At 44.4% G+C, this 25,792-nt stretch overlaps 2 protein-coding genes across 5 annotated transcripts in view; both read right to left on the bottom strand.

Annotated features, from left to right (window-relative positions):
- Positions 1-1,998: 1,998 nt before the first annotated feature.
- SLC25A19 (solute carrier family 25 member 19) lies at positions 1,999-14,133 on the bottom strand. Of its 3 annotated transcripts, none has more exons than XM_035104444.3 (7): positions 13,957-14,133; positions 11,293-11,474; positions 10,307-10,462; positions 7,065-7,235; positions 5,517-5,700; positions 4,925-5,055; positions 1,999-3,964 (listed from the first exon to the last, which is right to left on the bottom strand). In XM_035104444.3, exons 2-7 carry the CDS (start codon positions 11,422-11,424, stop codon positions 3,764-3,766), a joined length of 975 nt encoding a protein of 324 aa, XP_034960335.1. In that variant the 5' UTR covers positions 11,425-11,474; positions 13,957-14,133; the 3' UTR covers positions 1,999-3,763. The 3 variants fall into 3 exon arrangements, with proteins under 3 accessions (XP_034960335.1, XP_088517673.1, XP_088517674.1); XM_088661547.1 differs by having other exon boundaries at positions 13,953-14,075; XM_088661548.1 differs by lacking the exon at positions 13,957-14,133 and adding an exon at positions 13,737-13,874.
- A 5,303-nt stretch (positions 14,134-19,436) lies between these two features.
- GRB2 (growth factor receptor bound protein 2) overlaps positions 19,437-25,792 on the bottom strand; it is a 52,396-nt gene continuing 46,040 nt past the window's right edge. For both annotated transcript variants that reach the window (XM_035104451.3, XM_088661549.1), the window contains exons 4-6: positions 25,628-25,750; positions 23,494-23,662; positions 19,437-22,040 (exon numbers count right to left, since the gene is read on the bottom strand). In XM_035104451.3, the coding sequence (XP_034960342.1) occupies positions 21,855-22,040; positions 23,494-23,662; positions 25,628-25,750 (478 nt within the window). In that variant the 3' untranslated portion in view covers positions 19,437-21,854. The remainder of the gene's footprint in view (positions 22,041-23,493; positions 23,663-25,627; positions 25,751-25,792) is intronic.

Here is a 25,792-nt window from a genome sequence, read left to right on the forward strand (position 1 = left end):
TCTACTAGAAATCAGTATAGGGCCTTGAATGCATTGGATACTTCAGTGGAGTTCTCAACAGTACAGGTGCTCATGTCACCACTTTCAACGCCTCCCCACCCCCCACCCCCGTTTGAGGGGGAGGGAGTGCTGAGCTCCTGATGCTATCTATGACGCTCAGTAAACCACTGGACTTCAAGGCTTAGCTTTGTAAAGTGCATATTGACATGATGGTGGGATAAGGCACAAGATTAAAATTAGCCTACATAGTCAAAAGAGGTTTGGAAGATGAGCAGCAGGATTACGTCAAGGTAGAACCATCCTATTCATAAACCCTAGAGATACACACTGGGTTGCTTTTGCCACATCAGAACTATAAATGAGAGTAACTTTGGATATTACAGAAAAAGCGCTCTGTGGTCAGTTGTGAAAACCTCTAATGCAGAGTGACAGGCACAATCTGAGCACAGAAAGTGGGGATGTGCATATTGTTGCCATATTCAGGAGCCTGTGGATCTGAACGCGCAAGTTCCCCTTAACATTACAAGAAATACTACCTTCTAAAGGCAAAAACAACTGCAATTTTGGCTGGCTTCTTCACTTACATCCAATGCCACACTGAGGACAAAACTATACATTGCTGCATTCATGTTGATAAGGCAACATATGGGGTTGCGGGGGCAACTGCATGTGACAACCAGTGAGTAAGTGCTGGTGGTGGCTTCAGTTTCCCACAACCAATTCATTTTCATGGGGCCATATCTCTTCCTGCCTGCCTGATTTCCAGTTAGGCATCTCCCACCGTCTGCCTCTGATGCTCCTCTGCAAATGCACCTTCACACCTTCACTTGGTATATGTAACTCAAGGGTTTGTACAGTCAAATTCTCTTCCAGCAATACACAGGAAACGGAGCACGGACTGTTCCAAAATGTGTATGAGGAAGAATCCTTTCTAATAACAGGCAAAAAAGTAGAAAGTGACCAGAATGATTTTTCTGCTCCTGAGTGATATGGCTATGGCTTTACTGATCCAGCACAAATGATCCCATGGCCTCTGAAATAAAACCCCTTAGCTCTGAAGATGGTATACGAATCTGTTTAATATGAGACGTCCCACATCTGTCTTGTGCAGCAACAGATGGAAACATGAGCACATCTCCACCCACTGTCCTCTCCAAGTCAGTGGTGTGGCTGAATGGGTGTGGCCCACACAGTGGCGCCCACACTGTGGGAGGAGAGCATAGGGTGGGAACTCTGTCTGATGCAAGAGCTGGGTGGTTTTCATTGGATCCCAGCCCAGACAGCTCCTTGATTTGTAAGGCTGCAGAGACATTTCTCTCTCCGTTCCCCAAACTGCTGAGACATGCTGTAGTGCAGGGTCCCCAAACTACGGCCCCCGGGCCGGATGCGGCCCAATCGGCCTTCCAATCCGGCCCGCGACGACCCCCGCCGCCCGCTGCCGCCGCCCGCTCTCACGGCGCGCGGCGCAGCGGCGATCTGAAAAATCGGCAAAAAATTGCCGAAAATCCTTTGTGCGCATGCGTACGGGCCTCTCCCGACCCGGAAGAGGTCATTTCTGGTGCACTTCCGGGTCGGGGGAGGCCCATACGCATGCGCACAAGCGATTTTCGCCGATTTTTTTCCGCCCGTGTGCGTGTGCGCATGCGCACGGGCGCGCACTCCCCCGCCCTCCGGCCCGCTGCGCGCGCACTCCCCTGCAGTCCGGCCCACCGCGCGGTCGGCGCGGCGGGCACCGGCCCGCCGCTCGGTAAGTCTGGGGACCCCTGCTGTAGTGCATGTTCCACTTTACCAGCCGGCAGAGCTGATAACTAGGGGCGATGAGAGTTGTGACGTACAGGTTAGCCATCTGATACTGTGTCTTGTTACAGAAAGGTGCCTATTTTTTTCCAGCTTATTACCACACTGAAATTAGGAAAACTGCCTTCTTCTCCAGCAAGCAAAATGAATTGGCACGAGTACACCCAGTTTGTTAGAACAGATCTTTAAAACTACTCTATATGCCAAAATGCTACTCTATATTTAATGAAGAGTACAGCACAACTGCGAGCAGACCAATAAAACTACAGATGGATGAGCAAGTGGAGTCTTTCCTTTAAGAACTCGGTATAAGAATAATCCAATCTTCAGCACACCAATACAATGGACATACCTGAAGGCTGCAATCCTAAACACATTTAAATCTAATTAAACTTAGAGGGACCTACTTCCAAGTTTGCATGTATAGCATTGCACAGACATGTTTGCAGACTGGTTTTCCTTGCAGGTTTCTTCATTTAGAAGACTGGGCAAATTCAGTTGGACAAATGGTACAGTTTAGTTTAGCTCTTTGTTTGCTAAATATTATACTGGAGTCAGTTTATTGCAGATAAGTAGCTATTTCACTTGTGCTGAAAACCTGTGCCTGAGATGATCTGCCAGGGGATAAACTTATTTTGGAGCAGTTATCAAAATATTGATTAAGTATCAGTATCACGAGGCATTTTCTTCATTAGTATTCAAAACTAAAAGACTTGGGCTACGTTCAGAAGGCAACTCCCCCCAGTTTTCAGTTCAGTCCGTGTGCATTAAGGTAGGAGTGCAGAAGTCAAGACTATAAAAAAGGAAAATGTTGGCACCTTCTTTGTGGGCCTATTGCAAAATTATACTGGCCACATTAGCAATTTTGGGCAGGTGATAAAAATGTGCTTATATGGGACACACAAGCACCAATAGAACTGGCACAGAAGACAGGAAGGGAGCGGATGCTTACCCATTCTTCTGCAGGCCTCCCTTTGTTTGGACCCCACTGCCTTTTTATTTATCTTAGAATTTGTTCCATCGTTGATAAAACACTATAATGCCCTCTAAGTCCACCCACAGAGGCAAGGACAAACAAGGACTGATGATAAGCTGCGGCACATTTCAGTGTGGGCTGGTGCCCATTGGGACTGACAGACCAGCAGGTGGAGCCAGAACCAATGAGAGGAAGAGCCAGCTAGTTCTAGTTAATTCCCCACTATCCTCCCTACAAAGAGGAGGAAGCTGACAGGCAGTGCCACTGAGGGTAAGCTGAAGTTTGTGGAGCAGAGTCTCATTGGTCCTAATGGAGCAGCAGCACACACACACACACCCCGGCAGTTCTGCTGCCTATTCTGAACCACCAGTGCAGCCAGCTGTCTAACAGGCAGCTGCGCCATGAAGCAAATGCCTGTAAGCAAGGCTTACCATGGCTTCGGTTTGAGGTAAATACCACAAAATGTCAAGGTTGGAGAAGCCGGGCTGGCAACTGTGTCCCGGGAGAGTTAAGGGGGATGTGAGCAGGTCAAGTCAGGGTTTGATTCAAAGCGGTTAGAGCAGCCCGAGTCATGAGAAGATGGGGGGGGGGAAGCAGAGAGAGGTTTGCCAGTGGGTAAAGAACATTCTCCATTGAACTTAGCTAAGATGGGAGGGCCTCAATAGCAATATCTGTTAACTTCCTCCCGGTGTTAATGCCTGTTCCATAGAAGGCAAGACAAGAAGTGCTCATGAGAGGCATGACAGGAAGTGCTCCAGGGAGAAAAGACAGGCCCGCGATGTCCTTGATAGAAGCTGCAGACGGCAATCTCCTTTCATTTGGGCCAAACATAGTAGTAAGGTGCTTTCTGGGCTTTGGCAAAGAGACAAACATTGCCACTCTGCAAACACCTCCCACAATCCACATTCCACACCCCCACCCGCTCCCCACATATGACAGTGTGGCTGACAGATTAATGTTTCAGTTTCCACAGACAGGAGCTCTCTCATATCAGCCTTCCTGCTTTTTGGGGCCATTGGGGTACTTCACGGTGCGCAGGAAACCGCAGAAGATCTCATACCAGAAAAAGGTGAAGCCCGTTGCAAAGGCAGCCTTCAGCAAGCTTGGGGAGAGGCCCTTGAAGAATCCTTTGGCTCCTTCATCCCGTGCAATCTGTTGGGCACAGTCCACTAAGCCACTGTATGTCCGCACCTGGGGGGAAAGAGAATGGAGTGAGGGATGGCACAAATGCAGCCACTGTTAAGAAACCTTGTGCAGTTTGTGGCAGAACACAGCTTCCTGTTTTGTACTAACATTGGAAACAGTGGATTGCAGAAACCATCAGCTAACGGATTAGGCTGTCAAACCTGATTGTGAACGGAATATGTGAAGTTTCTGGAAGCGGCTACAAAGAGATCTGGAGTAAAGTTATCAATGATATGAAAATGACGCGAAGCTCTATCTCTCTGCTCCATCTGAATCAAGAGAGGCTTGATGAGCTGCTAAGCCTGTGCTTGAAGGAAGATGGGCTGGATGTGGGCCAAAAAAATGAGGCTGAATCCTGAAAAGATTACTACCGGTATGTGTCCTGAGTTATCATGTTCTGGAGGTGGAGAAAAGGCCTGCCGTGGAAGGTTCTCCCTGGCCTGGTAACTTCCAGAGTGGTTTACTGTAATGTACTCTGTGCTGGGCTGCCCTTGAAAACAGCTCAGGAACTACAATTGGTCCAAAATACAGCATTTAGATCAGATTCCCTTTAGATCACATACAACCCATTTTAAAACAGCTGCACTGGTTGCCAGTTTGTTTCCAGGATCAATTCAATGTGTGCACATTAGTATTTTAAAAGTAACAAATATACTGATTATGTAATTGATCAAATAGTTCTCTGGTCAGGGAGGATAAGACCAGTTTTCCAGTAGCATCTCCAATGATCCCGTTTTGTTTCTCCATCACACAGCTCCAAATAACCAGTGGGATTCTTAATTTTAGTGCCACACTGCCCTTACGTCACACAATGCTGTTATAAAGTGATCCTTTTACAGTTTAAGACTAGGTTGTTTCAGATTTTACTTTCAATTTATCCGCCTGGTTTACATAAATTGTGGGCTACGTTAGGTACACACAAAAAAGGGAGGCAGAAAGATCCATGCAATTTGAAACGTCTCTCACCTGCCCAAATGCTGCCCGGGCTTGCTCAAAGCCAGATACCTGCAGTCTTTTCTTGAACAGGTCAAAAGGGTAAGTGAGGGTTTTGCTGAGGGCGCCAGCACAGCTGCCACAGACGAAGTTTTTAATATTACCTGAAAAAGAGAAGTCTGGAGTTGAGGGATGTGTTTCAGAACTGCTCAGTAGCTTAAGACAGGAATTAGTTAACGGCTTCAGTGATATTATGATTAGTTATCCATAGAGCACTTTTACTAAGCAGTGATTTACAACAAAATGGAGCAACTTTCTAAGCACAACTATGTACAACTTAGTGACAGACTGTATCAACTGGAGTGGTATTCACGAACCAAAGCATTGACCACTAACAAGCAACCAGATGTTGTAGATATTACTGTAAAGTTAGTGTGCTATTTTTCTGATAGGCAAATGACAGTAGAAGACTTGGTCTATTTATTTGTAACATGTATTATTTATATGATCCTTGTTTATAAACCCTAATAAAAAGTTATTTAAAATAAAAAACTGGGGTGGGTGGGGGTGTTACACAGCAGCACAGACAATTCCTACCAACACTTTTCCAACCCCCAAGACTAACCTGTTTTCATTTCTTCACTTGGAACGATCCAGTCATACAGTTTCTTCAGGAGACTATAGAAGGAAAACTGGAAGCCAGCATAGGGGACAATGGCAATGAGGGTAGGGTTGAGCCCCTTATAAAAACTCAACAGCCCTTCTTGCTGGTACACACATGCTACAGCATGGCGGAGGTTCCTGTAAATCTAGAACAGTTCATGGGTGAGTATGTTACTTTGTGTGACCCATTAACAGAGGCCTATGATATTTGTTGCTCTATATGCATCAGTGTGTAAGTCAAGCTTCAGTACTGCTCACAAAAAGCTCCAGAGTTTATGGAGTGGAGCTTCTGCACATACTTTACATACCAATCAAATTCCACCTTAAAATGTCCAGTCAAATTTTCCTACCTTACCCACTTGCCATGATCTTGCAAGCGGCATACTAAACCTTGCTCCTTTAAGACCTAAACTCTATAAAGGGTAAGACAGAATTATTTATCATAAGACAAACCTGCCCAATCAGACCTATGGCCCATCTAGACCAAAAATCCTGTTTTCACCATCGTCAACCACATACCTTTGGGAAGCCCACAGGGAGAGTCCAAGCACAAGGACACTCTCCTCCGCTGCAGTTTCTGGCAACCGGCATTCTTTTAAAGCCAACCTAATTGGTGGCCCACATGGCCTCCTGTGTGAGCAAGTTTTATTAACCATGCGCTGCATGAAGGCGTGCCATGCTAATTGAGCATATTTCTGCAAAATACCGATTGTTCTGAATTCAGAATCATCATTTTTCTGGAGACAGAAGGGAAGATCCCTGGGCCCAAAATTTAGATTTGTGTTGGGGTAGGGAAAGCATCAATTACTAACTCCACAATTGGCAAATCTTGCCATTTGATAAAGCCCCCAACCTTTACTATATACAAGCATGTGGGGCAGAAAAAAAATTCACACCATGTTTTCATTAATATCTATGACTAAGGAACTGTGTGGTAGAAAATCTTTACCACTTGGTAAGTTGGCTATACAGTGGTACCTTGATTTGCATATGTCTTGGTTTGCATACATTTTGGATTACAAACACATCAAACCCGGAAGTGCATATCTCGGTTTGCAACCTTTTTTTTGGATTACAACCCATTTTTTTTGGATTCCGAACAAAAATTTTTTGGAGGCCCCATTGGCGAAAACATGCCTTGGGTTACAACCTGTTTTGGTTTACAAACAGACCTCCGGAATGGATTATGGTTGTAAACCAAGGTACCACTGTATTCTTCCTAATGGTTTCTGCATACCATAGTTTGCTACATTCAAACAAAATACAAATGCAGAAGCTTCTCATCTCCTCTTGTGCATGGGGAAAGGAGTGGAAGGGAGCCCAAGGGCCTATGGCCTGTGGCTGCTCATTCTCGATCCTGTAATTAAAGAAAGAAACCGCCATGTGCTTCCAAGATCACCGAATGACCATCACCTAAATTGGTGGGAGCAGAACCAACTGGGAAAGGATGCATTGCACACAGCAGAAGAGACAGACTTGGCAGGGGGAAAGCTTCTCACCCATCTCTTACCTTTGGCTCACCTTGGGCAGCCAAGCGGGTACGCAGTGTGTCCAGGGGCTGAACTGCCACGGTGGCAGCACAAGCAGACAGTCCACCGCAGAGAAAGTGCACGGTGAAGCCTCTGGCATCATAAGATGTGCCCTGGTGCACCAACTTCGTCAGAAGCTCAAAGCTTACAAACTTGCATAGAAAGAAAAACAAGAGATGAACACCATCAGTTTAGGTAAGAAATATGGTTGCCACCCAAAGCGAGGAGAATGAAACCTATTACCTAAAAGCTTCACTGCAGCCCAGCCACACACGTCACAATAACAATTTTTTTAAAAAAATTATCTGAAGACAACTGAAGGCGGCCCTGTTTAGGGAAGTTTTTGATGTTTGATGCTGTACTGTTTTTAATATTCGGTTGGAAGCCGCCCAGAGTGGCTGGGGAAACCCAGCCAGATGGCGGGGTATAAATAATAATTTATTTATTTATTTATAATACAAGTAAGAAGAGGCATTCTGTCTCATACCACTTCAGCTGCACCCCATGTGAGGAGGTGGCAGTAGCAGCATGAGCAGCTGAATGGGAGGTTACTAATACTGGATGTTGTCTGTCTTTTCTCAATTCCCAAGACCACCACCTACGGTGTCCCTGAACTCTCCATTAACTCTAGTCTGGCAATTTTCAGTGAAGTTGTACAAATGACCTCAGCAGGGGTGGGGCGGAGTTGGAAGGTGGTCCAGACTGAGGGTTTTCAGTATCGGAACCAAAGAAGCAAAGCACGTTCCTGTCCTGTAGTTATGATGCTGCCATAATGAATTAAAAGAGCTTACAACATGAAACTCTGAACATGTTTAGAGTCTTTTTTGTTATATCTGGCAGCCTTGTCTAGGCAAACAGTTGGGTTTCTCTCTCTCTCTCTCTCTCTCTCTCTCTCTCTCTCTCTCTCTCTCTTACATAGCAGGGATACAGCAGTGTGTAAAGCATGGAATGGTAAGTGGTGGGTAGGGAGAAAAACTTTCACCTTCCTGGCTTTGCCCATTTTTTGTTTCTCTCTAAACTGTCCTCTCCCTTATCTTTCTGTCTGTGAAAGCTCAGGGTGAAAGATTGGGTGTAAGCTTATTCACACACTTACTTTGGAATAAGCTCATTGAACACAAAGGGATTTAATTCTGAGCAAATATGCAAAGGCTCAGGTTGCACCACACATGTTTTTCTGGGGAGATGGTGGGGATGGATGAGAGAAGCTCAGCGTAATATACATTACCACCTAAAGGTGGGAAGGAACTATAAGACCATTCAGTCTAGCTGCACCACTGTTTGCGCTCCTTTACTATCATATAGTACTGAGGAACACTAGTGTCCTACAGCAAGTCTATCTGCATGCTAACAAAAAGTTACTGAAACCCATCTATTGGTCCTCTATTTATACTACAGTCATCTGGGAGAAGGATGGAACGATCGATCGTAACAACAGCACGGTCAGGATGCCAAACCATCTTGCAGTCATTGGATGGAAAGGGGGGTTTCCAATGCAAGGTTCATGCAATATATATTTCACCATCCCTCCTCCTCAATGATACCTCCTGAAAAGCCTCTCCTGGTTGTCAGGGAACCTTCATAAAAGGCCTGGAGCTTCTGTACCTCTCCACACAGAAGAAGGGAGTGAGGACTTGTTAGACTAGCAGTTGCAAAGAGAAAAATCAGACAGAGGGTTTCACAAACTGCAAGAGAGGCTTTGGGGGGGAGGGGACTGCAAGGAGATGGAATGGGTGCCTCCCTGAGAGTGTAAGGATTTTGGATTAACTGATCCTTATTATTCCTTCCACACAATCTATATACAGTGGTACCTCGCAAGATGAATGCCTTGCGCAACACAAAACTCGCAAGACGAAAGCGTTTTGCGATGTTTTTGGTGACTTGCAAGACAAAGTTTTCTATGGCCGTGCTTCGCAAGACAAATTTTTTTGGCGGGTTTTTTTTTTCCACGGCAAACCGCGCTTCGCAAGACGAAATTATCGCAAGAGGAAGCGACTCACAGCACGAATTAATTTCGTCTTGCGAGGCAGCACTGTATATAAAAATGTAAATTGGCCATGTCCGTTAGTATCCACGTTTCACCAAAACCGCTTGACCAATTGTGTTCAAGTTTTGACTCAATGCCGCATGCGAATATGAGAGCAACCCTGTACCGTTTTCAAAGACAGATGTCACACCTGTGCCTGGTAAAAAAACCCAAACCCCGTGTTTCAAAACACACCACTCAGACGAAAATGCATTCTGGGAAAAGAACCAGGTTGCAAACCAGCGCCCTCTAGCAACGGCTACACTGGTACTACACCTAAAGAACCTTCCCTCTCAATAGCACCTCGGCTCCCGTTTACATACTAGGCCGAAGCCTTTACAGACTAAGCCGAATGGAGGTACTGACTCGCCTGGGTGGGGGTTGGGGGGGGGAGAAAAGGACGGGATAGGTCAGGACACGGTGGGACCAGTCACAGGGATGAGCAGGGGGGTGGGGGGAAGAGGGGGCATGATACATCATGGGTTGGGACAGGGTGGGGGGAATCACAGGGATAAGCCGGGGGGTAGGGAGAGGAGGGGGCGGCACAGGGTGGGGGGTCACAGGGATGCGCCTGCATAAACAGAACACGCGTAAAACAGGGGGACTCTGAAGGTGAGGGGAGTCTGAAGGGGGAGTCTGAGTCTCCATTTAACAGACTGAGCCACAGCAACATGTGGCAGCTATGATACCCGGTAGTAGCATTATAATTACTTTACACATGGTTAGAAAGCACAGTAAGAGTCCAGATGACAAAAGAGTGAAGTCTTTGTTATGCATGGTTCCTACCTCCTCTATACACAAGATCAAATGTTCTGGTCAACATCCTAGCTGTGCCCACCTCCACCCCATGGAATGCACTCCCATCTGATGTCAAGGAGATAAAGAACTACACAACATTTAGAACACATCTGAAGGCAGCCTTGTATTGGGAAGTTTTTTTATGTTTGCTGTTTTACTTTGTTTTTATATGTGCTGTTAACTGTCCATTTTAATAACAATGTTGTTGTTGTTCTTGTTGTTGTTGTTGTTCTTGTTGTTGTTGTTACTACTACAACAACTGGCCGTTAGAAAAGTGAAACTGGTACTTGAGGGCAAATAAAGGAAAGGTAGTTATAACAAAATAGATTTGTTGAGGAAGTCATGGGAAAAGATGAAATACTCAGGGTAGAGAGTTAATCCCAAACATTTCCTAATTCTTACCTGGACAGCTCCATAGGTAACTGAGAGGAGCTGAGCAGGGACATGGCCTTTCCAGAAAGCTGGTAGCCCTTCTTCCTGGAACATCTTGCAAGTAGCCTGCCAGATGCCATGATACTTAGCCTGGGGGTTTCTGGCAGAAAGTGTCTCTATCTGAAGCTGAAAGAAGACACGTATAGTTGGCATTCCGTTTTAATGTATACACTGTAAATTGCTTCATGGTTTAAATTCGGGATATGAAACCTGTGGCCTTCCACATGTTGTTAAACATCACCCCAGCCCCAGCCAGCTTGTCAAATGGTTAGGTATGCTGAGAGTTAGAGGACCACAGGTTCTATATGCCTGGTTTAAATAATTAAATAATTAGGGTGCTTCTCTCAACTCTTTCTAGGCCATGTAGAACATAATTCTAACTGTCAAGAGTATATTACCAGTTTTCACACAACGTCTCTAAAGCAGGGAGGGCTTACGGAGATCAAATGGCATGATAATTAACTTCATCTTCTGCGGTGTTTGCATGTTAATTGCATGTAACACAAGCCTGTTAAACAAGTGGGGCCTATAACAAAAGGCTCCACTATGCTGCTTTCAATGTCCCAGCTAGTGTTCTGTGGTCACACTGATTGTGCTCTGTCCTCACTGTCTGCTTTTCTTGTCATGCCCTCTTTAGGGTTTTTTAAAAGATGTTTGTATTGATGCAAATGTTGGGGTCCCTCTCAAGTCTGTTGATACCTCTGTCTTGTGCACTGATGGTGCTCTTTTAGCTACATTAAGGATTGAGACTTGGAGAATGAGTTCATTTAACTGGCTGTCCAATTTAAGAACATTTCTTATGAGACAGCCTAGAAAGCTGACTCATAAAGGAATAGCTTCCTAACTATACAGCTTACTGATCGAGAAGACAGTGGGCATGGTTGATGGCTTAAGTTTGATAGCAAACTTTTTGTTTGTTCACTGTAGCAACTCAGTAATTGTTATGTGAACTGTACCTGAAAACGGATCTTTAGGACGTCAAAGGGGCTGATCATTGCCCGAGTGACAAACCCAGATGCAGATCCTGCTGTTGCTATGTCCACGGTTGAAAGAGACGCACACTCGGAATCTGGGTCATAGCCAACCATCCCTCTAGGGTTGCACAGGCAGCCTCAATATCCATTCACGCTAGCTGACACTGGTGATTTAAATATATATATGTATGTATGTATTTTTACTGTTTTTCAGATGAGAAAATACAAAAAAGCTACTACAATAAAATATTGACCATCATGACCCCAATGCATCTTTCTTAATGTTTTTCTATTGAAAATACTGGTTCCAATACAGTATAGGATTTTATTTTTCCAACACTGTAAAAAGAATGTGAAGATAATTATTTTGGTATGAGCTTTCGTGTGCATGCACACTTCTTCAGATACAGTGAAATGGAAGTTACCAGGCACTTATGTAGAGAAGGGGTGGGGAGGGGTGGGGATGGGGAGGGGGGATCACTCAGAAGGGTGGTGGAAATGGGTGATTGACTGACTGATAGCTGTTGATGACCAGAAACGACTGCAAATGGTTTTGCATGAAAAAGCAAGGGTTGAGATGGCTGAAGATCGCTTATCATGTATAATGAGATAAGAATCCGATATCTCTGTTCAAACCAGGTCCCTCCATGGTTTTGAGCTTGGTGATAAGTTGCAATTCAGCAACTTCTCTTTCCAGTCTATTTCTGAAATTCTTTTGTAGTAAGACAGCTACTTTGAGATCTTGTATAGAATGTCCTGGGAGATTGAAGTGTTCTCCTACTGGTTTTTCTGTCTTCTGGTTCCTGATGTCAGATTTATGTCCATTTATCCTTTGGCGTAGGGTTTGGTCATCAACAGCTATCAGTCAGTCAATCACCCATTTCCACCACCCTTCTGAGTGATCCCCCCTCCCCCTCCCCACCCCTCCCCACCCCTTCTCTACATAAGTGCCTGATAACTTCCATTTCACTGTATCTGAAGAAGTGTGCATGCACACGAAAGCTCATACCAAAATAAAAACTTAGTTGGTCTTTAAGGTGCTACTGAAGGAATTTTTTTTATTTTACTTCGATCCAGACCAACACGGCTACCTACCTGTAACAAGATAATTATTTACACTGCAAAAACAAACAATCAATCCAGAACTGTCTAGCAAACACACAGACAGCAGGGCAGTGCGTTTATAGGAAACTTGACCCAGGTGGCGCTGTGGGTTAAACCACAGAGTCTAGGGCTTGCTGATCAGAAGGTCGGCGGTTCGAATCCCGCTCCTGTTGCTCGGTCCCAGCTCCTGCCAACCTAGCAGTTCGAAAGCACATCAAAGTGCAAGTAGATAAATAGGGACCGCTCCGGCGGGAAGGTAAACGGCGTTTCCGTGTGCTGCTCTGGTTCACCAGAAGCAGCTTTGTCATGCTGGCCACATGACCCGAAAGCTGTCTGCGGACAAACGCCGGCTCCCTCGGCCTATAGAGCGAGATGAGCGCCGCAACCCCAGAGTCGGACACGACTGGACCTGATGGTCAGGGGCCCTGCCTTTACCTTTACCTTACTTGAAGATGCAAAGCTGCCTTACACTGAGAGAACCTATTCCAGATTTGTCTCCTCTAACTGGCCTTAGGATCTTAAGGTATTTTCATACACATCCCTCAAAAACCGTGAAGGGGACAGAAATATTCCATTTCTAATCATACCTTGCTTTATAAAATGAGTTAGTAACAGAGTCAAAGGCTCCAATACTAGTCAAATCAGACTGTTTCATAGTTGTAGTTAGCTTTTCTCAGGTGCCTATCCCATGCCTGTATCTCATGCACAGAGCTTTGGGCATGCTACAATTGGTATATTAACAGTATTGGTGTTTAAATTTTTCAGTCGAACAACCCGACACTCTTAACCACTGCACAGCACCACACTGGTTCTCTTAAGAGAGCCTCTCCGAAAATCTGCAATTCCTGAAGCGACCCCCGCCCCCTCCACAACCACCACAAAAAAGCCCTCAAAATCCGAAAGGTGCTGCTGCTGCTGTTTTAATTTGGTTTTGTACTTTTTGATGTTTCATTTATCTTGCGCTACTATTTCTGTTAGGTGACCAGGTGGCGCTGTGGTTAAACCACTGAGCCTAGGGCTTGCTGATCAGAAGGTCGGCGGTTCGAATCCCTGTGACGGGCTGAGCTCCCGTAGTTTGGTCCCAGCTCCTGCCAACCTAACAGTTCGAAAGCACCTCAAAATGCAAGTAGATAAATAGGAACCGCTACAGCGGGAAGGTAAACGGCGTTTCCGTGTGCTGCTCTGGTTCGCCAGAAGCGGCTTTGTCATGCTGGCCACATGACCTGGAAGCTATACGCCGGCTCCCTCGGCCAATAATGCGAGATGAGCGCGCAACCCCAGAGTCGGTCACGACTGGACCTAATGGTCAGGGGTCCCTTTACCTTTACTACTTCTGTTAAAATTGTGTGCTTTTCCGTGTCGTAAGTAAGGAGGAAGCGCGCCTGAGCATGTGCAGAGTTCATACGCGCCGCCGCTGAAGGGCCATCCAGAGGACATGACCTGAAGGGAGGAGTTTGAGTGGCGGGAACCAATTGGCGGTGTCTTAATTCTTTTAGCGCCGCCCACCTCCCCTGCCCCAAAGTAGGACCCCCCCCCACCTGCCTTGGGTCGCGGGTCCCTCCCGTAGGCTCGCGCCCGCAGCTCCTCAACGCGCTTCTCCCGGCGGCAAAGGAGGGCGACTACTGCCCAAGTGACAAGGCCGGGCGGCGGCACAAGCTCGCTCCGCCCAAAGGCCCGGCGGCGTTGGAAAGCCGGCCTCACGCTGCCCACGCGAGGTACGAGGCAGCCGCTCAGTCTTCTGGGAAATGTAGTCCGTAGCGGGACGGATTCTCTGAAGCGGCTTCTTTTTACTGTAAAGGGAGAGGAAGAAAGAGGCGGAGAGGGGATGGAATTTAGCTGCTTCAGGAAGCTCAGGAAAGGAGATATAATATGTCGGCCTGTTATAAAGGCAGCCGGATCTGAAATGTGCCAAGGATGTGTTGGAACAGGAGCCCTCTATGGAAGGAGAGGCACGTAAAGGAAACAAACGTGCATGGAGTTCTCCGGGGGGGGCGGGGTGCAAAGTAATTTATTCTGGTCATGTATATTTATTAGAATTCACAGAGCGTCGGGTTGGAGTTTCCTTGGAAACAAAAAAAAAAGTTTATGTTAAGGGCACAACACACGCCTCCTTTCATATAAATAAAGTAGGCCTATGTGCTTGGCTGCCTGTTCCAAATCTGCTTATTGTGTATTTTTAAATAGTTTAATATAGGGGCACCCCAAACCGATTTCATTTTTGGTTCAACTTTTTAAATCATTCAGAGGCATAATTTGTAATATGATTCTGCATTACTTTGTGTCGTGATGGGTGTTAAATAGTGGTAATATTTATTGCTGCTAGCACATTTGCAAAGCTAAGCAAGGTCTGGTATGGTTTCAAATTGCATGGGGGACCCGTTTGTTGAAATTTCTGCATTGCAGGGGATTGGATAGAATACAGTAGATGATTCCCAGCCAGGATCCCTTCCAACTCTACAAGTCTATGAGCCTATGAGTCTATGACTGGATAAAGGTAAAGGGACCCCTGACTGTTAGGTCCAGTCGCAGACGACTGGGGTTGCGGCACTCATCTCGCTTTACTGGCCAAAGGAGCCGGTGTTTGTCCGCAGACAGCTTCCGAGGCATGTGGCCAGCATGGCTAAGCCGCTTCTGGCGAACCAGAGCAGCGCACGGAAACGCCATTTACCTTCCCACCATAGTGGTACCTATTTATCTAGTTGCACTGGGGTGCTTTCGAACTGCTAGGTTGGCAGGAGCTGGGACAGAGCAAAGGGAGCTCACCCCGTCGTGGGGGTTCGAACTGCCGACCTTCTGATCGGCAAGCCCTAGGCTCTGTAGCTTATGGTATATAGGCACCTGCTCAGGTATAGACATCTCAGGTGGCCTGCCCCTAACTCCAAGCCTGTACTTGGGGAGAACAACTTTTACACTCCCATCAAGCAAAATACGAAAAATCAACTTCTAGTTTTTTAAAGAACTATTACTGTGCTTTAACAGAGGCTTAAAACATGACTCAATACTACTATAACTCCTTCTCACCCCCCACTCCACCGAAAAAGCCTGCCCTTGAACTTACCACCTCCTTCTCTTTCCCTCTCCTTACGTTTTTTACTTAAAATAGACAGTAATATTTGAACTAATGATAAAGAAAAAGCTTAAAACAGACTGTACATTTATGTAAGATTAAGGCAGGCTGCAGATTACCTTTCACAAGACCAACTCCTAAATCTCACCTGTATCATTTTACATGTACTTTGTGTGGACCAAAGTGACATCATTAAAAAGTGATTGCTTCCACAAAAGAGGGTGTGTGTGCAATCACTCAAAATGTGTGGTGAAACAAAATCCATCCTGCTCACCAATGTTATGACATAATTAGTGATTGTTTGGCAGTTATACTATGCCAAACGGTACTACTACCTGTTCTCTTGTGGAGCTCTGTATTCTTACCGCTTTCTATGAAGAATTATGCAAATGAAAACTATCTTCTACGCCAGCAGTTCCCAAACATTTTGAGCCGTGGAGCACTTTTTAGGAGATAAAATTCATCATGGAGCACAATCATCGCCCTTATTCCAAGGGCACATATTTATTTATTTTATTTCCAATCCCTCCGTGGAACACTTGGAGATGCTTTGTGGGGCACCAAGTGCTCCCTGGAGCATAGTTGGGAACTGCTGCTCTACACACAGTGGCGAAGCTGCATGCTCTGGCACCGGGGGCAGAGCGCAGATGGGCGTGGCTGGCATGTGTCCCAGGGGCGTGGCATGTGTCCCAGGGGCGTGGCATGCCACTGTGGGGCGTGGTGTCACTCGGGGGTGTGGCACGCCGTGTGCGGGAGCGCGGCGCCCAGCACAGTGGGGGTTACGCGGCGCCTGTCCGGGGGTGCCCGCGATGGTACCCCCCCTTTCTGATGGTGCTGGGGGCGGTACGCCCCCCGCTCCCCCAGTGTCTACACACACAGCCTTATACAGAAATAGGACTCCCACTAACTGCAAGTTTGCCTGTTTTATAAGCGTCCCTTGCAGCGCCCACACAAAAAATTACTTGGCATCCCCATTAATCTGTAATTTGGTGAAGTACCGTACTTATGCAACTTATAAAGTTGTTTTCAATTTTGTTTATGCAGTGGTTGCTGCTTTAGAAACAACTATCCATCAAGGAGCGCAATCTGAAAGTACCAATCCCTTCACTAAATGGAGACAAAAAGATAAAATGCAAAGGTTTTTATCTGTTCAGTAGTTATGCCTAGTGGTATTGTAGCCCTTTCCCCTAATCCTCAATCCCAACCAACATGGCCAGTGGTGATGGTGGCATGAGAGTTGCAGTCAAAAACTTGGGACAAATTCCCCTATCTCTGCTCTAATGTACATCCTCTCCCATTTTCAGTGGCTTGTGCATTGTGAAAAACAACAACTTTAGTGTTTAAAAATTCATGATGCAGGAGTCAGTTTAGGTCCATGCTGAACAGCGGCAGGATTTTTTAACCACCTAGTTTTGTCAGTTTTCTATATGCCAATGTCATATTTTCCCAGAGCTCACTAGATAGACATGTCTACAATAATGGCACCTATATACACCCATTCCCCAGATACAATAAATGATGTGGGTGGGGAGACTGCATATGGAAAAGTATAAAAAGGAACTAAAATGGAGTATCAGCAATTTCGAACTGCGAAATGAGGAAGGTCTTATTCCCAGAGATTAGTTCTTAAACACAGTATCAAAACAGGCATCAAATTGCACTTTAAATGCATAGCCCACACAAGAAAGGTTAGCACTCTGTGAGTGAACCTGTGTTTTTTTAACACTGGATAAAGATATATAGCAAGTTTGTTGCTGTGGTTACTCGTTGGCTAAATTTAGAGCTTTTGAAGTGCAGGCTAACCGACAGCCAATATTTAAAATTTGAGCCATATGTCTTCTGATGGCTGATGGCTTGCCAGCAATCAGCACAGCAGGCAAGTATGCAGATTTTCCTTTTTAAATAAAAGCTTGGATAGAATGTGACATCTAGAGAAACTGTATTTGCCTCAAAAAGGAGTTTTGAATGCAAAATTGAGCACCATTGACGAATGGAACAGAGGCAAAGATTACATCAGTAATTGGTAGCGGGGGCGGGGGAAGAGACAGGAAAAATGTGGTCAGACTATTTTTCTCTCTTCATCTGAGATCTTCTTCTTCCACCTTAGTGAACTTAGGTGGTCAATAGCTCTGCTGGCTTTGGGTGAAATGTCCCCTGCAAATTTTCCTAAGGTTTTTTTTTAATAAAAAAGACTGAAGTACATTACTAATTGTATCTATTTAGAAGTAGGTCTCGCTGAATTCAATGGCACCTACTCTCAGGTAAGTGGGGTTAAGATTGCAGCCTAAATCAGAATACTTCTAAAAATATGGTAAAAATTCCAAACTCAGTTTTGCAACACCAGCTTAAGAAGTCCAGGCTGTAACTCATATACTTTATGCCTAGTTTGAGACTATGCAGATCCATATTATAATGAAATAACTAATGGAAGTATCATGCAAACAAGAGCAGAACTCTATCAGGAATTTTTTAGTCAGCAAAATGTGTGAAAAGTCTCCAAACAAAAAAGTGCAAAAATGATTAAGACCCATACCATCCTGCCAAAGAACTTTTAACCCATAGTCATGCAGTTTACAGAGAAAAAGCAGCCCCCAGGCAGTGGGATAGAACATAATATTGTGTCGTATTTTGAAGACCTACAAGGAGGCAATACTGACATTTTACAAGCCTAGCCACTTTCTGGCTCTTTGTGGCACATCCAGACTTCTGTTTGTCTGGCTATGTTTCCCTGGGAAAACCTGATCTTTTAAGGTTTTCCATGGATTGGCATTTGCTCCGATTCAGCACTAAAAGTGGGTTTTTCCAGGGGAAATAGAAAAACGCTCAGCCCCATGCCTAGAAAGTACAGGACAAGCAGAAAACCGCTCAGAGAAGCAGGAGTGTGGACCAGCCCTTAGGCAGGATGGTCTTGGGTTCTGATAAAATGGATTAACTTCATGCAGATAGCAGAGCTGCCAAGTGCCCTCTTTCCAAAAGCAGCCCTAACAGCTTATGCACCCAAGTTATGCAAATGCTAAGGGAATTTCAGAATCGGCTTTTGACAGAGTAGCTGTTCCAAAGGAGAGCAAGGAGATTGCAGTACCAAGTGCCTAAGCACCAACACGAGTTCAAAAACCATGGCCTTACGAGACAGCAGTTTTACGTATTATTTTGTTACCAATGTTAGAGTCAGAAGTTCACGTCAATATGTCAAGATCTGGTTTGCTTTTAGCCTGTTGCAAGTTTCAAAGGGCACATTGTCAAATTCTGAGTTCTTTCAGCTTGGCCTAGTCCAGGGGCAGTCTTGGCTGTCAGGGTTTCTCTGGCAGATTTTCTACAATAAATATTGAACTAAACATTAAATGTTAAATTATCTGGCTGAATATAGTATTTTAAAAAATGTACCAGATAGTCAGTCAGAAAGTGTGTGCGCACATTTGGAGTGGGAGGGTTTGTGGTGGCCACCAGCTGAAACCATTACTCTAAACGGAATACACATAGGTTCTGCAACTTCCATGTCTAGCATACAGCATCCTTTCCCCCTCCCCAGTGCCGTATCGTAGTCTGAAAAATCTCACCTCAACCTCTTTAATACCATCCCATCCATTATGATGTATCAGCCCAGGATGCAGTCTGAAAGTGTTACCGTGGCTGTTTCTTCAGTAAGTGATGTGAGATTTAAGGTCCGTACTGTATGGTTGAAGGGAAGTATTGTGTTATTTTATATGTTTCGTTTGTGGCGGATATTGAGCTTTTAGCTGTCACCAACCTTTGACCTACAGTGTAGCAGAAATCTATGCTGAACAGGTGAGATTTTGGGTCGGTAGCAAATTATCTGAAGATGCAGAACCTTCTGTGGATCACTTTTTCAGGGTGCAATCCTAACCCCACTTACCTGCAGGAGTAGAGATGGTTAGGAGAACTGCAGCCCTAAACTAGCTGAAGGTTCATTAAATGAACAGAAAAGACACTGATATTCAAGTGAAGAATTTGTTGTATATTTATTATTCACAGTTAATTACTAACTACCAAATGCTGCTGCTGAGTTAAAGGATTAAGTACATAGGCCTTTTTTTATTTAAACACTGATTTTTTTTAATATATATATACACACAAGACATTATGTCTGCAAGGCTGCATGATATACACCAATTCCAAAATAAGAAAACAATCAAATGGTCCAAGTGTAGATGCCATAGATTCCTTTTCCAATCATTTTAGAAAGAAGAAAGTATGGGGGAGAGGGAAAGAAAGTCAGCTAGCAAGGAATGGGTGAGAAATCAATACGCTACAGGGTAGCCTTTTTTTCATCTGCTGGGAGAAATGGAAGTGTAAGGCAGAGTCCATCTCAGGAATAACACACTTGTAACACTTAGTATAAAAAGGCACCTGCCAACACAGGAATTTTCCCCATTTGGGCGGAAAAGAAGATATCTGTGGTAGCTTTGGGATCTGTTGTTGTTGGGATGAAAGTTTCAGCCATGTGGCTCAGCAAAAGGAAATAAGGTGTGTATTGGCACAAAGAGCTCTGCAGGTTGCTCTTCCCTGTCCAAGTCCATTCATAAAACTATGAATGGCTTTAGTGAATTTTATCTGGGGACATAAGATTGAAATACAACCCCCAACAGCCTGCTGCTGTGAGTTGGAAGAAACGCGACTCCTCCAACTATGGTAACACTGGCATGTGGAGACAGGGAAAATCTGAAGCATAAAGATACCAGATCCCTCTTTTCGAGAACAAGTCACCAACTCTAATCGAGATCCAGTCATTCTCATATATATATATATATATATATATATATATATATATATATATATATATGGGAACTGAACTGCTTATCACCAAGCATCATCTTTAATTATATACTTGGAAAGCACCCAATGTGTAATTAAGCACAATTTCTTGATGCCTCCCTGTAATATTTTTTGGGGGAAATGAGTTTCACAGGACATCCCAGAATATTCAGTCTCCACCAGACGGCAGCGTCATATAACATGCCACATTCTTCATAATGGTGCAATCTCTCTTTTCTCTCAAGGGCCCCTGGCTGCAGGTTCTAGCCCTGCCTCTTGTAGAACACTTTATGTCTTTTCCCACCTAGTAATAAAGAATAAAGGGATGCGGGTGGCACTGTGGTCTAAACCACTGAGCCTACCTAGGGCTTGCCGATCAGCAGGTCGGCAGTTCGAATCCCCGCGACGGGGTGAGCTCCTGTTGCTCGAACCCAGCTCCTGCCCACCTAGCAGTTCAAAAGCACATCAAAGTGCAAGTAGATAAATAGGTAGCGCTCCGGTGGGAAGGTAAACAGCGTTTCCGTGTGCTGCTCTGGTTTGCCAGAAGCGGCTTAGTCATGTTGGCCACATGACCCGGAAGCTGCCTGCGGACAAACACCGGCTCCCTCGGCCTATAGAGCGAGATGAGCGCCGCAACCCCAGAGTCGTCCGCGACTGGACCTAATGGTCAGGGGTACCTTTACCTTTAATAAAGAATATCAGATGCTTATACACATTTTAAAGCTCCATCTGGTTTATGGAAGGCTTTGTATTTAATAATAAAGCTACATCCCTCCCATTCAACCCCTTAAATATTTACATAAAAGCAGAAAAAAATCTGAAAGCTCTGGACTGTCCTTTTAACTTAAAAAAGAATAAGGAAATGAGGGAAAGGCACTAATGGAAAAATAGAAGAATGTGCTCAACCACACACTTAAACAAATTTTAAAAGCTGTCATGGTTAACGAGAGCATGATCTAGCTGTAGCAGAGAATTTGTCACGACAACCTGCAACCTGTGGGGGTAAACGCCCCACCTTCTTCCCTTTGCTCTGAAGCAACTGGGTTTTCAGATGGGTGGGTATGTAGGAGGAATTAAGACCCTATCTTACCCAGGCAAAATACTGAAGGCAAAAGTAAAGTTGGCATATGGCATGTGTGTGTTTTGCTTTTAAACTGGGTAGTGGATTTGGTTCCTTTCTCGGTCCCTTCATGAAGGCCGTTTGCATAAGTAGCAAACACCAGCAGAGCTTCTCCCTCTTATCTTCCTTGAATGGCATGGCATGGACTTCATATAGCATTAAAACTTCATGCACTGATGAACTGGTGTGTCAGCGTTGGGGGAGAAAGGACAAGCGAACAAAAGGGGCCACCCGGAAGTAACCAAAGAAATCTGTTAATATCTATTTAATTTAAAAGGTAAGTTTTGGCGCACAAGTTGGACCCTTCTCCTGTCCCCTCCCCACAAAGTTCCATACTGAGTGGGGGGGGAAAAAGCATTCCCTCTCCGGCAGAGAGGTGACTCAGATTTATGGCCTGATGACTGGAGATCACTGGCTGCACTTAGATTCTGAATGTGTACTGTTTCTCCTGTTTCCTTAAATAATCTTTAATAATTTGCTCTAGATGTTCCGGTTCACTGGGGTCACGTAGTTGCGTGGAAACATGCCTGTTTGGTCGTGGCAGGCTCCCTTCCACCAGTTGGGATCAGAATTGTCAAGGACCCGGATAAAGTCTCCACGGCGAAAGCCCAGCTCACCTTCCTCTTGAGGGTCAAAATCAAAGAGAGCCTGGACATATGTGGGTTGCTGCAGACCAAAGAAAAGAAGGGTGAATTATTAATTACTCTACACATCTCCATTTTTCATTTTCTGCTAATGGTGAGCCAGTTCTGGATCCAGTCCTGCCTAGATCCAGTTGCTCACCCCTTGGGTAAAGCTACCAATCTGGCTTCTACTGATTTTTAAAAATAGAGTACGCCACATAAAATTAATATACACTTACGTTAATGCAAAAACTGTTTTGTTTTTCTTGAGTCCTGTTTTTTGCCTACCAATGAACCTGCATTGAAAGCATACACTACTCACTAAAGAATCAGGTAAACAGTTTGGCAGGTGTTGCCAAATCTGCATTGTCACTGGAGGACCAAGAAGCATCTGTGGCATGCAGTGCCTTTCACTAGTTAAGCTTAATGGACTAGCCGTGAACCTTCACTGGCAGAGGCTCTAGCTAATAGTGTTACCCATGTACTGACTGGCAAGCTTGAGATTAGACTCCTGCAGGAGTAGCCAATACAACCCCCGTTATATCTGACTTGGTTCAACGTCTGGAGGGCACCCTATTGGATTATTGCAATGCACTGTATGAGAGGCTGCCTTTGCAAACTTTTCAGAAACTGCAAACAGTAGATCTCAGTAGTATCCAGAGCAAGCTATACACAATTCCAAACACTGGCGGTTTAAAGCCCTAAAATGTTTTTTCTTTTATTCATCCAAGCATTAGAGCAAACTAAATTGCAGCCAGTGCTAATGAGAGCAAAATGAAGCCTCACGTAAGGAAATTCTCTGCCCATTTCTCACTACTGTAGCCTCTACCGTGACAGGGGGCCATAGGCAATTGTATGGGGTGGGATATGGGGCAACCCACTACCAGATGGGTCTTTTTATTTCAGCCTTCTGCTTGACAGTATTGACTGTTTTGTTGCTGCTAATTATTTTTAAAATCAAGTTTCTCTCTCTCTCTCTCTCTCTCTCTCTCTCTCTCTGTGTGTGTGTGTGTGTGTGTGTGTGTGTGTGTGTAATACGCACAACAGCCTGGAAGCCTTGTATTGAAGGGAGGCTTGTACATTTTCTAAGTGTGGTGTCCTTAGCCAGGAAAGAAAGGCACTGAAGTAATAAATATTATAAACCAGCAGCCTTATACCCGGCCTTGCGCATGAATTATAAGAAACCCAAGTATCAGTGCAGTTTTGAAAAGTGGAGTCTGCCATCTTGATTCAGAATGGTGGCCATTTGTATCCCAAAAGAGATGAAAACTTGCTCCTTGATCTCAGGAACCATTGTGCAAAATTTGCTTACAATATCTTAGGAGGTGGCTAAATACACAGTGGAAAAAGAACACTCCAAAATATATAGCAGCTTATACTCCAAACTGTAAAATTCCCTAAAATTTAAACACAGATTTGCGTAAGATTAATATTATTGAATAATATAGAACATTTGAAGATGGAAATGAGGCAGAACTTTACTCATTCTCCTTTACCTGAGGCACCTGCTCAATGTCTCGAAGAAATATCTGCTGATTCCTGGAGACAGAGGTCGATCTGTGATAGTCTACCAACTCATTCAGAGAATTGAACTTTACCACCCAGAGGAAATACTTGCCAGCCCCATCTCGAAGCACCTTGAAGTGTTGCACATCATTTCCAAATCTAAATAGAAAGAGAAGAACATGCCCAGGCTTTTATTTATTCTTCTAATGTATGCCAACAGCAGACAACTATTGTCTGCTGTTGCTAAAGCAAACATTTATTTGTACGTACACAGGCTAACAGTCAGAGCATTAGTCTCAGACAAGGCACGAGTCCAAGGAAAGGACTCAATTCCTTGGAGATATTTAGACTGCTTCAGAATCCCAAGACAGGCTGGATCAGAGGTGGTCCAAGGTGAAGCAGGCTAGCTCCAAGGCTCTGGAATCTTGGGAGGGCTCCTAAAGGTGTTATTAATAACCTCGGTTAAGCCTTCCATAAATGGTAAACTCCAGGAACGTATCTGGGGGCATTTCTACATTGTATATTATAGGTAGGTAGCCGTGTTGGTCTGGCGTAGTCGAGAAAAAATATTTAAAAATTTCCTTCCAGTAGCACCTTAGAGACCAACTAAGTTTGTCATTGGTATGAGCTTTTGTATCTGATAAACTTAGTTGGTCTCTAAGGTGCTACTGGAAGGGGAAAATGTTTTTATTTTGTATATTATGTTCATCCAAATACAAGCACATCAAACCCTTAACAAAAATTTCACACTTTAAAGGCATTTTGCATAGAAAGCCTTGCAGCTGTGCCTGAAATTTGGCAGGCTTTATCCTCTCAGAAGTGGCCACTATGCCTGCAAATAATTCTTCTAAATGATAACTACAGTCCATAGGCGTTTGCTGCTTTCACTCTAATAGTCAATAGGAACGACATCTGAGGCTTCAGATAATGAGGTTAGTTAGCAATTTTCCTTTGACATGAAGTGAGGCACAATGTTAATCCATGCCAGCGAGGCAGGTACTGAGTATTTTCTCTCTCTCTGCACTGCTCTAAGCTAACAGGACCTGTTGTTGGTTCTAGGCAAATATGGATTTCAGTGATTCTTGAACGATAGGTGGCAGTACTGTGCTACAAGAAGTCAGTATGTGTCACTGATTACCACTGCTAATAAATACATATGCTGGTTTTTATAGTAAAGGTATAATAAACTATTAGAATGAACATTCTATTAATATTTTGGTTTAATTATCCCCAACAGGTTTCATTTGTACCAAAGCTGATCGATTACAATGTAGGAGAAGAAGACTGAAAGAAATACTTGAGGACTCTTCACAGAGTCTAGAACAAAAGCACCAAACTTCTACAGACTTGGATAGTCAAGAAAGCCACCGCCTTAAAATATGAGACTATCTGGGAGATTGCATGGTAGTGTTTGGAAGGGCAAAGCTATGCAGAAGGACTCAGCAAGGTACATGCGGTTTTCTATTTGTACAGTATCAATTCATGTAGCTAGAGTTAAATAATTATCTTTATTTGATTTAAAGGTAACAACAGAACCTATTTACAAAAGGCGATTAGAGCCAGGGTGGCAACAGCACCTTATTTGGAAACATGCAAGTTGCTGAAGGATACCTTCTGAGATGAGAGATTCGGGTGATAATTCAGAAGACCTTAATGAACACAAAAACCCTTAAAAAGTGTAGAATCCTGGAGATAACAGTGATTTTCCTAGGGTATTATGAAGGATTATATATACTTGAAACACATTTTACAGCTTTACCAGCCCCAATAACAAAATGCCTGAGATTTGAGAAGAAAAGCACTAAAAACCAAGATGGGCAGCGGTGGAGGGAAAGGAGAGGAGAGGAGAGGAGAGAGAAGAGAAGAGAAGAGAAGAGAAGAGAAGAGAAGAGAAGAGAAGAGAAAGAGGACAACCAATAAGCGCCCCCATATCACTTGCTGACAAGTGGTAGCCCACTTTAAAAAAAAACATAGTCAAGTTACTGCACCAACATTTCAAGTTTTGTAGTCAGGGAAACAAGGACTAGATTTTATGGCAGAAATAAGTATAATTCCAACAGGCTTATTTCATCTGCAGTTTAAGTGCAGAACGTGTTTATCAACCAACTATAATGCAACACTTACTTGACAGAGAGAGAAAAGTCCCCGGGAGCGCTTTCACTCTCTCTTATGAGGAAGGCACCATCATGTCTCTGTTTGCCCAACATCTCCTCAGCCTTTGCTCGGGGGATCTTCCCAAAAAACCACCTGTGCAAACACAGTTGAAAATTAAGCATAATTCAAACTCCA

This window comes from Zootoca vivipara, chromosome 2, assembly GCF_965207765.1.
Source record: "Zootoca vivipara chromosome 2, rZooViv2.hap1.1, whole genome shotgun sequence".
Taxonomy (NCBI): Eukaryota; Metazoa; Chordata; class Lepidosauria; order Squamata; family Lacertidae; genus Zootoca; species Zootoca vivipara.